The following is a 16500-nucleotide window of genomic DNA, read 5'->3' as shown; positions in this document are numbered from 1 at the left end:
TCAGACTATACTACAAAGCTTTATTTTTATAGTTAGGGTGTTGTCTTGTCCCATAGACTCACTTCCTGCATTTTGAACCTATTAGGTTAACCGAGATATCTTGGTGTAACATAGCCAGTTCATCTACCTGCCAAGGCTCTTGTTAATTCACCCTACTGTCACATTTGGGTTTAATTAAATACTGAAATCCCTCAAATCCTTGCCAGATACTGTTATATTTTTTTAGTGTCAAATACTTAGATGTCTGGTGCACCAAATATCCTGGAGTCCTTTATTTTCCATTCCTGTATACTACAGTCAATCTTTCCCAGCATCAGGATCTTTTCCAATGAGTTGGCTGTTAGTATCAGGTGCCCAAAGTATTGAAGCTTCAGTTTCAGCATCAGTCCTTCCAATGAGTAGTCAGGGTTGATTTTCTTTAAGATTGACTGGTTTGATCACTTAGCTGTCCAAGGGACTCTCAAGAATCTTCTCCAGCACCACAACTGGAAAACATCAATTCTTTGGTGCTCTGCCTCCTTCATGGTCCAGCACTCCCATCCGTACATGACTACTGGAAAGACCATAGCCTTGACTATATGGACCTTTGTCAGCAAGGCGATGCCTTTGCTTTTTATTACACTGTCTAGGTTTGACATAGCTTTCCTGCCAAGAAGCAATCCTCTTCTAATTTCATGGCTGCAGTCACCAAGTGCAGTGATTTTAGAGCCCAAGAAGAAGAAATCTGTCACTGCTTTCACCTTTTCCCTTCTATTTGCCATAAAGTGATGGGACTGTTAAGCAAGCTTTTTCACTCTCCTCTTTCACCCTCATCAAGAAGCTCTTTAGTTCCTTTTCGCTATCTGCCATTAAAGTGGTATCATGGGCTTATCTGAGCTATTAGGCACAAATACTTATACACAATATACAAGTGTGAATGTAAGCACTTGGAAAATAGCTGAAAGAGCCACACAAAGCACTCGGGGAGTGGGGAAACTCTCCTTGTCCCGCACTATTGGAATTCTGAAGGGCGCACACACGAATTCATGGACTTGTGCAACCCGCCGCCGGCCACGGACGCCATTGCAGCCGGCAAAATCCTGTTTACTGATCAAGTATCTCAGTCAGCCGTCGTGATGACGTCATCGCGGCAGGCGGTGGCGCATGCGCAATAGAAGGAGCGCCTGGAGCTGCGTGGGTTGCTTCTTAGGCGTTTCCGGTTCGGGGTCTTGCCGGCACCCGAGTCTCTGGGCTGGCAACTTCTCTATTCTTGGCGTTGCGTGCGCTGCATCTTGGGGGTCACATGAGCCAGTGGCATCATGCCGGTGGTCACTGGGGCCAGGATCGCGTCTTTTCTGGACATTCGTCAGCCAAGAAGAAGGGCGGAAACCACATCCCCGAAAGGTAATACACGTCTCGGTCCTTGGGAGTTGCCCTTTCGGCTCAGAGCCCCTGGGCCGGGTCTTCGTCTCTTGTGCTGTCCGCCTGTCGCGTTTACCCCGGCCGGCGTGGGTCGTCCGTCTGTGCTAGTCGGCATTGACCCGCTCGCGGCTGCGTTCAGAGTAGCTGAAAGGGACGGTGTGTGATGTTCTGATTTCTCCCCATTGTTTCAAAAGCGAGGCTCTGGTCATTGCTTTTCAGGTAAAATGCCAAAGGACTGCTATTTTAAGGTGAGACTGTCGGTGTTGGGGACACAAAGTAATTACCAAAATAGAATCCCCTTCAATTCCTCAGGTCTTCCCTGGTGGCTCAGACGGTTTAAAGAATCCGCCTGCAATGCAGGAGTCCCGAGTTCGATCTCTGAGAAGATACCCTTGGAGAAGGGAATGGCAACCCACTCCTGTGTTTTTGCCTGGAGAATTACATGGACAGGGGATCCTGGCGGGCTACAGTCCATGGAGTCGCGGAGTCGGACACTACTAAACGACTAACACTTTAAGTTTTCACCTCCAATTCCTGAAGCTGTGTTGTTTTTGGCACAGAAAATGTAATAGGAACTGAGTTTCAGTGAAACAAACAAACAAACAAACAAAAAAACCACATCAATAGCGCTGAATTTTCCAAAGAAACAGTTCTGTGTTATTTGTGTTGTCTCCGGGAATCATAAAGGGCATAGTCTTGCTTCAGAACCGATGTCATTTGAGAGATCTACCTCTATACATTCAAATTAATTTTGAGACTACTCATATGTATAGTAAACCCATTTATTCCCTGAGACCTTCCTTTCTTCCGCCGCATATCCTTTTAAATCAACTCCATTTTACCTCCTGAATTTCTTTTGAATCTGTCACGTCTTCTTTCTTCATCCTAATACTGAACTTCTGCCCTCACTTTCTGTGCTTCGGATACACTGAGTTAACCTTACTTCCAACTCATCCTACAGAAATCAGTTCAAATATTACTTTTCACTGTGATTCCTAGCATTTTGTGACCGTCACAATCCCGTTATTATCAAGTTTTTCTTTTAAAACACGGATTTGAAGTTCTCTACTGAATTTGATGGCATCAGTTAAATGAGGACTAAGAATAAACTGGGAAGTGAAAGTATTGTGTTTAAACTATTTCAGTCAACCTGCTTGTATTAATGATACCTTAGTACTCAACACCAGGCCATTTTTATTAGGGAGTCAGAAGTTCTGGCCATCTTTGGTTTTAGATATACTTTAAGACCTTTGCACTGTTTTGTTGCCTTTTGTCTGTGTTCACGATGGGAAAACTGGAACTAGGGAAGTAAAAGTTATTACTAGGTGCATTTGAGTAAAATGCAAAGCTGAAAGAAGAGGAATCCACTGTAGAAGACTTTGATTTCCATTTTGAAGGTGCATTCATCCTATGCTGGGAGACAGGCTATATAAAACTTGCCTAACAAAAAATGTATTAATAGGTGGAAAGACTACCTCCCAGTTGGACAGAGGATGCCTGGGACTCGTTTCATTGCTTTCAAAGTTCCTTTGAAAAAGGTAAGCAAAAGTTGATATAGTATTTTTTCAAAATCTGAATTCACCAGATAGAACCCTAGATCTCAACCCTGTTGTACTCCATTTTCCTCTTTTATTTTTTTTTTCCCTTTTTATACTTTACTACCCCCTTTACTATCCTGAAATGAATTCATAAATACAACCTAATTTCATAGGGAAAAATCAATGTAATGCTTTAACTATAAGGAAAGAGTAAACTATAATAAAGTAATGTGTACCTTGGGACTTCCCTGGGGGCTCAGGGGTAAAGAATCCGCCTGCTAAGCAAGAGACACAGGTTTGATCCCTGGGTTGGAAAGATCCCCTGGAGAAGGAAATGGCAACCCACTCCAGTATTCTTACCTTGGAAATCCCACGGGCAGAGGAGCCTGTCAGGCTACAGTCCATGGGGTTGCAAAAGAGTCGGACATGACTTAACCAACTCAACAACAACAACAACAAGGATATATATCTCAGTATGTATATATTTGGGCATGACTGTACCAGAAATAAAAAAAACAGTTGCTTGCACCATGAATGCAAAAAACTGTGGACTTTGGTAGTGATGCGTCAGTGTTGGTTCATGGATTCTAAAAAATGAAGCCCACTCATATGGAACGTTGATCACGGAGAAGGCTGTGGGATGGACAGAACGTGTAAATGGGAACTCTGTACTTTCTGCTCAGTTTTGCTCTGAATCTAAAACTGCTGTAAAACTAGTCTAGTGATATATTTCAAAGAAAATGTGTTGCTGGGACTTGAATAACCAGACAGATCAACGGCAAAGAGTAGGTAAATAAGCCAAGTACATGCAAGAATATTTAGCAATGAAAGCCATCCTTCATATATATATTCAAGAAGTATTTATTTATAAGTGTCTATTTACAGGCACTCTGCTTGGAGTTGACAGTACAGTGGTAGGCAAAACTGATGTGGTCCCTGCCTTTTGGGAGTTTACAATCTGTTTAGGAGACTAGCATGAAAGAAACAAATATAGAAATAAATATATAGAAATGCTTCCCTCTAATCTCTCTGGAAGAAGGGATTGTAATATAGCTTGTAAATTCCAGAGGAGGAAATTTGGGTTTGAATCTCATGTTAGCATCACAGGGCTTGAGTAAATGAGTAATATAAGAATGGATTTTAAGCACATATTTTTTTTAATTTCATTCTCTCTGACAGAGTTTTGAAAAGCATCTTGCCCCAGAAGAATGTTTTTCCCCCTTGGATCTTTTTAACAAAATCCAAGAGCAGAATGAAGAACTTGGACTGATTATTGACTTAACATATACTCGCCGCTATTATAAGCCAGAGGTAAATGGAACTTGCAGTTGAAAAGGACATTCTTTCTGGTACTATAATACTTTGTAGTAATTCGATGTTTATCATCTTATACTAAGGTGAATCCTGGCCTTCTTTCATGAGTAATAGTTCAAAAAAGAAAGTTGGTGGTTTCCTTAAGTACACATTTCTGATTTCTCTCTGCAGTGAGATTAAGAAAATGAAATTGAAGACATGAATTGAACTATACCATTTGGCAATAGGCTCTGAATCTACTTAAGAATTGTATAAGCTCCCCTGTTGTGTAGTTTGAAAATGAAGTAAACTATTAGTAAGAATAGTAAGCCTGAAAGGAAAGAAAGTATATCCATTATGTCTTTATGTGTTTAAGCATCACAATAAAAGGCAATTGTTCTCAAAGTTTTATGCTTTCTTTTCCTAAAATCTTTTGATATAATACAGAAACCTGTATATTCTCTTGGCCCATGTAGGACATATCAGTGCAAAAGAATTATCCTTCTTCTGATCTGTTCCATGGCCTTGGGAAATAATAACACCTAATGTTTGTTAATACGTGTATAGCATTTTGCCATTTAAAAAGTTCTTTCATATCCATTGTCTTAATTAATCCTCTCAACAATCCTTTGCTGTTGAAGTGGTGGTAGTACTAATATCTTCTACTGCACTTCCTCTGCACTTAGCTCAGAGGATAGACAATTACACCTACTAGTTTTACAGAAATGAAACAGATTCAGAAAAGGAAGAGTTTAAATTTGAACTTAGTTGTTCCTCTTTTTTTAATTGTGGTAAAATACACGTAAATAATATTTATTTTAACCATTTATAAGTGTACAATTCAGTGGCATTAAATATAGTCACAGTGTTATGTAGCCATCACCAGTGTTTATATTCAAAATTTTTTCATTATCCTAAACAGGAGCTCTATAATCGTTAAACACTACCAACCCCATTTTCCCTCCCACCAGCGCTTAGTAACCTCTATTCTACTTTCTGTCTCTATGAATTTGCCTCTTCGCTGTACCTCATGTAAGTGGCATCTACAATATCTGTCCTACATCTGGCCTATTTCACAAAGCATAATATTTTCAAGGTTCATCATTGTTATAGCACATGACAAAATGCTGTTCCTTTTTAAGACTTCATAAATCCTATTTTGTGTATGTACTATATTTTGTTATTCTTCTGTTGATTGACACGTGGCTTGTTTCCACATCATAGCTGTTGTGAACCATGGTGCTGTGAGCATTGGTGTACATATATCTGTTCAAATTGCAGCTCTCAGTTCTTTTAGATGTGCAGTGTAGGTCGGAGCAGAGTTGTTAGATTATGTTCTGTGTTTAACCTTTGAGAAACTGTCAAACTGTTTCCTACAGTGTCATAAACAACTATTGCAAATTTAAACATATACAGAAGTATACAAAATACTGAGTGTTCTATGTTGAGAATTCCATGAAATCATCTCACTATAATATTTATCAACTGATGTCTATCATTCTTCATTTATACCTCTGCCTGTTTCACTCTTATTTCATTGTGTAGCAGATCCTAGATAACATTTAATTACGCATATGTATTTTTCGTTATATATATATTTAAAATGTAGGACTTTTATTCCTTAGTATCATTCTTTAATATTATTAAATATCCAATCAGTGCTGAAATTTGCAGTTGTCTCCTAGATGTCATAAAAAGCTGTTTTTAAGAATTTTGAATTGGATCCAAATATGGTCCACTTGTTACCTGGTGTGGTCTTGTTGTTAGGTCTCTAATTTTATTTTTATTTATTTTTTTTGTAGGTTCTTCTTCCATGTCTCCCTCACTTTTTTTCCTCGTTGAATTTTATTTTTTAAAGAAACTGGTTTAATTGTCCCATCTAGATTTTGATGATCTCATTTGTTAATGTGTTGTTAAACATATTCTTCAAATCCTTTTATTTCCTGTAAATTGGTAGTTGGACCTGGAGGCTTGGTCTGAATGAAGCTTGGATGTTTTCTTTTGGTAAAGCAGTTTCATACATGAGAATGAACAGGTGTTTATCATTATAAGTGATGATGAATATAGGTCTTCTTCCGTGGAGACATATGGTTGTCTCTTTCTATGATATTAACCGTCACTGATGATTGATTCCTACATCCACTCAGTTGGAGCTTCAAAAAATGGTGAATTCTATAGTTCCTTTTTCACTTATTAGCTGGGTGTATTTCTATCAGGAGAAAATTCCCTGCATAAGCTTTTTGGTTGCCCAGCTATAGAGGCATGATTTTCTCCTTTATTTAGAAGTTTTCAAAATAATGAGTTGATTCACAAATATCCTTCAGTGGTGACCAGCTTTATTTATTTGTATCACCATGGACTGCATTGGGCTTCCCTGGCAGCTTAGTGGTAAAGAGTCCACCTGCCAATGCAGGAGACTCAGGTTAAATCCCTGGGTTGGGAAGATCCCCTGAAGAAGGAAATGGCAACCCACTCCAATATTCTTGCCTGGGAAATCCCAAGGACAGAGGAGCCTGGCAGGCTACAGTCCATGGGGTCACAAAGAGTTGGACACGACTTGGTAACTAGACAGGAACGGTGGACTCCATTCCAGCTGTTCTAACTGAGGGCCTATCTTTGACCAGTGGAGCTTCTCAGTGACTCTTGCATCCTTTTGACATGACATCAGTTGTCCCTAGACTTTTTTAGTGGTTCGAGATAGGAAATATGTGTGTTTATTTTTAATATAAAATATATCATGGGTTCAAGGCTTTCCAGGTGGTGTTAGTGGTAATGAACCCCCCTGCTGATGCAGGAGACATAAGAGATGAGGGTTCACTCCCTGGGTCGGGAAGATCTGGTGGAGGAGGGCATGGCAGCCCACTCCAGTATTCTTGCCTGGAGAATCCCACAGACAGAGGAGCCTGGCAGGTACTGTCCATGGGGTCGCAAAGAGTCAGACACGACTGAAGCGACTTAGCACGCTCACACACATATCATAGGTTCATACTGCTACTTTCCATTTAAGTTCAGAACTACAGAATTTTCCCTTAGCTTGTTCTGTCTTTTATTGATAATCTGCTTTCTCCCACCCGAAGAATACCAGTTCTCAACAGTGCGTGAAATTTGCTCTATTTTCCAGTTCCAAGTTCTTTTGACCCTACTGTACCCTATTCTCCTTCAATGAATCACAGCTGCTTTATGCTCTTGAAATGTAAGATACTAGGTAGAACTATTTTTTATCATTTTGAGTTATATGTGCCTTCATTCATATTGATTTGCTTTTGCATCCCTAGTAACTGTCCTTCCTGTAGTTTAATGAGAATCACGTGATACTTCCTGGTTAAAGCAGCTTTGGGAAAAAAAGTTCCTTATCAGAGTGACTGACATACTTAGATTAATATAATGTCTTTGTTTTTATTTTGTTTTCTCTAATAAATCTTTTGTTCTTTCCCTACAAATGAAATAATATCCATTCCATGGTTTTGCCTTCTAGGAATTACCAGAAAATATTCCTTATTTAAAAATTTATACAGTCGGGCATCAGGTTCCTGATGATGACACTATTTTTAAATTCAAAAATGCTGTTAATGGGTTTTTGAAAGAAAATAAAGATAATGGTGAGTCGTTTTTTTGTTTTTTTCTTTTTACCTGAATTTTAGTATGCATTTCAAGTGGGGTTGGAGAATTTTAATATGTTTAATAGTTCTGACATTAGGCCTATTTGTTTGATAACATTAAGGTGGTGCTAACAGAGGCGTTTTTCCTTTTTATGGTCTCAAGCAATTTAGTTTTGTGGTTTGTTTTTGGGGGGGGGGTCAGTTCAATTTGGAAGGTGATTGTTGTGAGAATTACAAACTGAACTAGCTTACTTACCTCTTTTTAAAAACTTTGAATGGGAAATATATAACAAAAATGTTCTTTTGTCCTATTGCTTGGTTGAAAGGTATCAAAGGGAACACAGTGTTTGCTATGTTTTAAGACTGAGTAATCTCTTTGGAATGCCACTGACCCACATGACAGCTTGCGACCCCTCTGTGGGTCTTCTGCCAGCAGTGGGCTAACTTCACTGTGCTCTCTGATGTCTGGATCTTGCTTATGATCCCTTGTAGTTTCCTCTGCTATAAATCCCTCCCACAGATGCCAGGCTCACTGATAAAGGGGGAAAGACTATACTCTCCACTCCCTAAAATTGGTAGACTCAGAAAATAAATTGGTTTAGTAACCACTGAGAGCCTGTGAGGTTTGTTGTTAGGGCATAGGGAAAAAGGTGACTAGCAGTCTAGTTCAGTAGAGACTTATGGTTATCTAGGAAGATAAGCATGTAAAAACTCTAAGACAGTGGGTTAATTATACTAAAAGAACCAAGTGCAGGGACTTCCCAGCCATCAGTGGTTAAGACTCCATGATTCCCGTGCAAGGGGCGCAGATTTGATCCCTGGTCCGGGAACACAGATCCCACATGCTGCGTGGTGCGACCAAAAACAAATAAAAATAAAAGAATCGAGTGCCCCAGGAGAAACTGAGGAGGGCCTGACTGAGGGTCTGAGCTGGGCTTGGGGGCAGAGGATCTTGCCAGAATGAGGAGAGGACAGACCAGGTATTGGGAGCAGGTACAGAAGGCACCGGACTAGAACTAGTGCAGCGGAGGGGCAGCCCCTGGGGTGACTGGAGGGCAGTGTGAACGGACTGGGAATTCATACATTCATTTTCTACAGAAATATCTTATAACCATCTGAGTTGGAGGCACTAGTCTAGGAAGTAGGAACGGAAGAGTTCTTGCCCTTACATACTTTACATTCTAGTGGGGGGGGGAGAGAAAAGTAATCATATGGAGTGTCAGGCGGTGGGCGGTAAGTGCTCTGGAAAATAACAAACAAGGTGAAGTGAGGGAGTGTGGAAGATGACCAGGGAAGCCCTCTCTGTTAAGATGTCGGTTGATCAGAGCCTTAAAGGAAGCAAGGAATAAACCATTGGATATCTGAGGGAGTGGGGATGGGGTGGGAGGGAGTGTTCTAAAGCAGAGGGAATAGTAGGTACAAACTCCTTGAGCCATGACTATGCTTGGCAGGTTTAAGGAGTAGTAAGAAGGCCAGTGTGGCTGAACAGGGGCGAGTGAGTGAAGTCAGAGAAGTAGAAAATGGGATCAGAGAGGCTGGCAGGGGACAGGAGGGAGGTGGGTCACATAGCTCAAAGTTTGAACTTATAATTCAGTTGGAGAGACAGATTGATAGTTTCAATTTATAATTCAGTTGGAGAGAGATTGATACTTGTTTATAAAGAGTTCTAAATTCTTTGCTAAAAATTTGGGGTTTATTCTATGCTAAATGAAGATTTTTAATCAACAGAGCAATCCAGCCAGGTTTATATTTTAGAAGATAACATCTTCCATGTGGCAGGTCAGTTGAAACAGAAGGGGTTAGAAGTTGGGCAGTAGTAATCCAGGCCAGAGATGACAAATGCCACACACTGCCTAGTCACAGACATGCCTTTTGCAGAGATAAAACGTGTTGTTTTCTATTTACTTTCTCGTGTGTGTGTGTGTATATATATATATATATATATATATATATATATTTTTTTTTTTTTTTTTTAAGTGCTAAACTAAGAGATACTGTGGCATAGTTGGAAAAATTTGAGGCTCTATTCTAGTCTTTGTTCTGTTTGCCTGCTGTGCAGCTCGGGCTTAACATCTCAAGCCTTACTTTTTCATTGTGATAAAAGAACAATGCTATGTTCCCGAGAACTCCACAAGCATATAGACCCATGGTATGTATGGAGCAGCAAATGAGAGTAGGAACAGAAGCACTTTGGGAACCCAAGAAACTGTTTGTTCTTTTCATAAATACTGTTGAGCATTAAAAGTGAAGGCTTTCCATTTGTTTCACCCAAAACAGATTTCATTCTTTTGGTAGCTTGTTTTGTTTTGTTTTTTCCCCACTCCCTTTTTCTATAGTCAAATCAGTTCATGATGGGCGTGCTCCAGTCCATACTATTGCATATGATTGGAGGCTCTGCAAGATTTCCAGGAGGCAATGAATTTTGACTATATTAATTCTTTATAATATGTTCCTGCTAAAACATATTTTTCTTCAGAGTTTTTCCATTTTAGGATAGTGGTGGTATTCTAGTAAACAATAAATGCTACTCTTCAGAAAATTGTATAACCTGTCTTTAGGTAGCTTCTTCATTTATTTAATCTATCTTTTCTGTTTTATAGACAGACTTATTGGTGTCCACTGTACCCATGGTTTAAACAGGACTGGCTACCTCATCTGCAGGTGAGTTGCCAACCCCAAGAGGCAGACCATGTTTAAATTTTTTGCTTACGATAGCAATGTCAGCTGAATGCAGAAAATGCAGTCAGTTAAAGAAATGTATGAAGTAGAAGCAGTCATGCCCTCGACTTAAGAGATTACCACCAGTAATAATTTAGCACATTTTTTTTTTTTTACTTAAAAAACACAGATAGAAGTACATATAATTGTCCCCTGATATCTGCAGGGGATTGGTTTCAGGATTTCCCATGGATACCAAAATCCTCAGATGCTCAGGTTCCCTGTGTAAACTGGTGTAGGATAGTCAGCCCTCTATATCCACAGGAATGAAACCTGTGGATATAGAGGACTGAGTCCACATGTGATTTCATGGTATAATATTTAGATGTTCTGGTGTATAATTTAATATATGGTAGACATCTTCCTATGAAAATATTTGGAGACTTTGTTCTTTTTTAAAGACTGCATTGTTTCTTTCCTTACTGATGAACAGAAAGTCAGAAGTTTTTGATATTATAAAACATTGAAATAATGAACATTCCTCTGTGAATGTCTTTGACTGTATATGCTTTGTCTCAGATAACCTCACTCTGAATGGGACTTCTGAATTAAAGAGTTTATGCCCTTATGCTTTTTGTGACTGTACCAATTTTTGTTTGTTCATTCAGAAAATATTTAAAATATTGAGCATCTGTTGTGTTTAAGCTCTGTGCTGGGTCCTAGCAAAAAGTCTTGGGAAATTGTGGGAGCAGAGAGACTTTACCTACCCTTTGTGAATTCTGACAGTCCAGAGAGGGATTAGAGATTCAAGAATTACACTCTGCATGTACAGTTACAACTCTGACAAATGCCAAGGAAAGGGACCTGGTACCACAAGAACATATTTTAGGGAGGATTTGACCTCATCATGGAGATTAGAAGTTTCTTTTTTTTTCCCCCCTTTTGGGCTTTTATTGAGGTTATTGTTACATAGGCATGATTGATTAAGTCATTGGCTGTTGGCAGCAGACTCAACTTCCAGCCCATCTCCAGCCCATAAAAGTTCCAACCTTCATACAATATTTCTCCTTCGATAAAGTTTCTCTAGGGCTGTTTGAGCTGATATCTGATGGAGGTGTAGGTGTTAACCAGACATTGGGGAGACATTTCTAAGCCTAAGAAATAAGAAAGACCCTGTAAGAGGAAAGCATATGCTCTGTTGGAGGAACTGGCCAGGAAGGCAGGGGTGTGGGGGCAGTGTGTCATTCAGATGGAGCTGCTCAGTCGTGCAGGTTTGTGTTCAAGGTTTTAGACATTAAGAGTACTAGAAAATCATTGAACTGTTTTTGTTGAAGGTGAGTGTACTTAAGTTTGTATTTTCACCCTCTCATTTGGCTACTGAGTGGAGAATACACTGCGGGGATAAAGAGCAAGAAAACAAGTTAGGAAACGTTAGTAGAAACTGGGCATAATGGTGGCTTGGACCAGGATTTGGTGGTCATTTTGGTGGAAAGATGTGAACATATTCTAGAGATGTTTAGGCAATATCATTGTTTAGGCCTTGCTGGTGGGTTGAGGATGAAGGTGAGGAAGAAATAACTGTCAGTGATGGTGATTCCTAAGTTTCTGGGTCCTACAGTTGGTTAATAGTTAATAGGTTAATAGTGTTTTTTTAGATATGATGTTAATATTTTTCCTAATTTGTCTGTTACTTGTTGGTTCCTAATGAATAATACTTAGTCATGTTAAGTCTCCTGTTTTTAGTGTACAGAGCATTCTGATCAAAACTGACTGTTGTATCTTATCAGATACCTTTTTTAATATTTGCCAGTTTGATCCTGTATTTTATTCTCTTTCATTTATTAATTGTTGTATTAATGTAAGTAAATACATTAATAGATTTTCTAAAGCTAGGTCGCTGTTGCATCCTTGGAATAAAGCCTTTTCATATATCATTCTTTAATATAATTACTGATTAGATGTGCTGATGTTTTCTTAGGATTTTTATTTCCATATTTGTAAAGTGAAATTAGACCTTTTTTTTTGCAAAAATCATTTTTTTTTCCTTTTTATTTACAATTGACTTGAATTTTGTTGTCTGTTAGGTATTTGATTGATGTAGAAGGTATGAGGCCAGATGATGCAATTGAATGTAAGTATGAGAGCTGTCACTGTTTTCCCTTTTTTTTTTTAATCTGAACGTAGAAATGTAGGTGAATTTTGCAAATTTTGGTAAAAGAGAAAAGTTTGTGATTCATTTGTTCTGACATAAAATAACCTTTTAGCAAAAGTTTATAAAGGGATGTATCTGAAAGTAATGAGCTATGACAATCTGAATAATCAGTAAGTGGACTTCCTCTTTGATCTGCTTTCTCTGGGAAAGATTTGCTTTTTGTACACTTATTTCTAACAGTTCATCTTCTCCTCCAGTATTCAATAGATGCCGTGGACATTGCTTAGAAAGGCAAAACTACATTGAAGACCTTCGGAATGGTCCCATCAGAAAGTAAGTTGCATTTTATACCTGATATTTGTGGTTAGAAAGATCTATTTTTGTATCATTTAAATTGCACATATCCATTCTTCTTGTAGCTCATTTACTTGCTATAGGAAACCTAAACAAATAGGAGTGTGGGGGGGCAGGTGGGATTGTTTTTTTTTCATGGGCCAAAATACAGTCACTGAACTGATACCAAATTTGGACACCAATTATATTTTGTGGAAACATTCTGTTTGAGGAATTGGGATTCCAGTGTGTCTAGAACAAGAGATTTTGAAGATTCAACACGTATGATGGAGCCAGTTTTCGCAGCTACTAAGTCTTTTAACCGAAGACCTAAGCATAACATGCATCAGACCCACGGTTACCCAGAACCCCGTCATTTCCATACCTGGACTCAAGATTTACAGCAGTCAGAAAGGTATCTCTGCTTTCCTTTTGTCTAAAATTGAAATAGAAACTAATATTATAAATTAGTGCAAACGCAGTATGATAATATGAAGAGCTTGTATTTTCTTGCTGGTCAGTGTCAACCAGGACGTATTGTTTTCTCCATGTTTTGCATTTAGGACTGGAAAATCAAGTATAGGATGGGGAATAGGTGATTTTTGAGGCAGTTGGGTTAAGATCTTAGAAATTTTCATTGATCCTTAAACTTAGTTTAAGGCAATAATTTGATGTGCGTGCCAAAAAGGATCTTACATACTTGGCTGTGTGTGTTAGTGGCTCAGTCACGTCCGACTCTTTGTGACCCCATGGACTGTAGCCCGCCAGGCTCCTCTGTCCATGGGATTCTCCAGGCAAGAATACTGGAGTGGGTTCCCATTTCCTCCTCCAGGGGGCCTTCCTGACCCAGAGATCGAACCCACCTCTTCTGCATTGGCATGTGGATTCTTTACCACTGTGTCTTCTGGGAAGTCTCCTTGCATTCTTAGGCTCCGTTAATAGTGGTACAGTTTTCAGAATGAGGAAGGTTGTTTTATTTAAGAGTAAACAAAAATTAGGGCTTCCCACATGGCACTAGTGGTAAAGAATCCGCCTGCAGTGCAGGAGACATAAGAGACTTGAATTTGATCCCTGGGTTGGGAAGATCCCCTGGAGGAGCGCATAGCAACCCACTCCAGTATTCTTGCCTGGAGAGTCCATGGACAGAGGAGCCTGGGGCTATGGTCCATGGGGTCACAAGGAGTCAGACACTACTGAATCGACTTAGCACAGCGCAGCACAATAAACGCAAATTGTACGGAAAATAGTACAATGCCAGTAGAGAAATCTGCTGAGGAATTGAAACATAACTTACACACATATTTTTTTACTTGAGAAACAGGAAAAACCTCAGAACAATTAAAATAGCACAAGGTAGTCCAGGGTAGTGATTGTCAGGCTGGACCTGGGTTTGCATCCGACCTCTGCTGTTCTGTATGATCTTGAGTAAGATCTCTAAATTCCTGTTCTCTTATCTGTTGGATGGAAATTTTAGTAATATTATAAATAAAATTTTTATAATACATACCTTGGGATTGTTATTGATTATTACATGTTTATTAAGTATTTTAGCACATTGTAAACTTTCCACTTTCAAAAGATGTTGACATTTTTAGAAGATGTAAACATTTCAAAGATTGTTGCTTCTGTTCCCAGGGACTCTGAAAATAGGTATAGCCCTTTTGAAACATAACTGTAATAGCCATAAAAATGCTCATACCTGCTAACCTTGAGACTACAGAAAAACTTCAAAATATGGAAAAATCCATATGCATTTAATCATTCAACACATTTCTCTAAACTTTCTACTGTGCATCAGACTCTGAACTAAATGCTTAGGATAGAGTCATATATATTCTGAAATGTTAATCCCAGCATTATTTACAGTAGTGGAAAAATTGATAGCAGCTTGCATTTCTAACAGTTAAGAATAGCTATGAGGGACCGGGATGGGGAATACGTGTAACTCTATGGCTGATTCATATCAATGTATGACAAAACCCACTGAAAAATAAAAAATTAAAAAAAAAAAAAAAAAGAATAGCTAGGTAAGTTATGTATCCATAGTGTGATATTTTATAAAACCATTAAAAGTGAGAGCTCACTTGTAAGAATTGAAAATAATAGGTTATGATTCAATAGTCAAAAAAAGATGCTAGAGGAAAAGACCAAAAGAAAATATTAACCTGTTTAGTTAGATTAATTGGAATTGAGGGGTTTTGGGGGTGTTTACTTTTCTCAGATCTCCAAATTTTCTTTTATATGATTATATTAGATTTACTGGTATTAATTTTGAGACAGTTAAATTTTAATTTTCCAAATTTGCTGCATGTGCTATGGTTAGAATTTCTACATTTTGTAATTAATTTATATATGTATTGATTTATAAGGTGAAAGCAGGTTCCTGTTTTCAAAAATAAACAGCTCATTCTGTTTCGTGTTAACCCTGCCACACTTGGAGTGAATATATCTGATGAGAATAGTATGAGCATTTACCTCTGTAGGGAAAGGTGGAAAAAGCTTCTGGGAACCTAGAGTGTGCCCAGTCGTGGTGGGTGATTGAAAGACATTGTCTTAATTTACCTTCAAAACAGTCATGAAGATGGAGGGTATTTAATAATAGCCTAATGCTCTACTTTATAAAGCACTGAGAGATCCAAAGGTTAAGCAGTTTTATCTGCTAAAATCACACAGGTTGAAAACAGTAGAACCAGAGTGTCTATGTATAATTTTATAAAGCTTGTTATATATAGTTATTAAAACTAATAATGTTTTATTACTTTCATTTTAAGAAAATTTTCACGGAATCAGAACATTTACCAGAGATGCCATGTCCCTCCTCCTGGTCCCCCTGGAGAGGACTATTTCCAGAGGAGATACTCTTGGAATGTAAAGCCAAATGCCAGTCAAGGAGGCCCGAACCAAAGGTTTTCTCCTGGCAGTTACTACAGAGTACCCTATTCAGCCTATTATAGATGGGCCAAGTGACACAAGCCTACCCTGGAAATCTGTCTGGAGACAGAGCAGGACTGAAATCAGCAAGTGACTTTTTGTAAGATCAGGTCAAATGAAGTTTATAATCTATTTTATTGCTGCCTTATATGTTCAAGCTTAAGGAAAAATTATATTGGATACTTACTACTGCTGACAGATTTGCAGTATTTACAGCAGTGAAGGAAATAATCTGTCATTCCACTCTTAAATTTTTTTTAAAGGAAGATGATATTTTAGAACTGATAAAAGTAATAAAGAATATCCCTTGTAAATTAATGAAAAATTCTACCTTCGTTTTCTATGTATTTTTTCCTGACTAAACTTGTGGTGTTAGTGTGTCTGTATGTATGTGTGTGTGTGCATGCAGAAACATGTTTTTGTCATATTCTGTTATTGACCCAATCACTAGGGTATCTTTTTTCTCCCCCTAACTGTTTAATATTTTTGTTAAGATCTACCCAGGAGATGATCTCTTTAGAACCTAATCACTACTTGTGATTAGTTGTAGTATTTTTGTCATTAGACATTTCTTTCATTGTCAATCTGTTGTTTT

The 16500-nt window shown here is 38.5% G+C and overlaps 1 protein-coding gene across 2 annotated transcripts; it reads left to right on the top strand.

The window, feature by feature from the left end:
- The first annotated feature begins 1164 nt into the window (after positions 1 to 1164).
- Positions 1165 to 16230, top strand: DUSP11 (dual specificity phosphatase 11). 2 transcript variants are annotated; one of them, XM_065929569.1, is made up of 9 exons: positions 1165 to 1383; positions 2864 to 2939; positions 4119 to 4250; positions 7708 to 7831; positions 10432 to 10492; positions 12574 to 12620; positions 12899 to 12974; positions 13207 to 13389; positions 15746 to 16230. In XM_065929569.1, exons 1-9 carry the CDS (start codon positions 1283 to 1285, stop codon positions 15939 to 15941), a joined length of 996 nt encoding a protein of 331 aa, XP_065785641.1. In that variant the 5' UTR covers positions 1165 to 1282; the 3' UTR covers positions 15942 to 16230. The 2 variants fall into 2 exon arrangements, with proteins under 2 accessions (XP_065785641.1, XP_065785640.1); XM_065929568.1 differs by having other exon boundaries at positions 13201 to 13389.
- The last annotated feature ends 270 nt before the right edge of the window (positions 16231 to 16500 follow it).

This window comes from Muntiacus reevesi, chromosome 3, assembly GCF_963930625.1.
Source record: "Muntiacus reevesi chromosome 3, mMunRee1.1, whole genome shotgun sequence".
Taxonomy (NCBI): Eukaryota; Metazoa; Chordata; class Mammalia; order Artiodactyla; family Cervidae; genus Muntiacus; species Muntiacus reevesi.
Note: the sequence above shows the minus strand (reverse complement) of the source record. Positions and strands in the feature narration are given on the sequence as shown.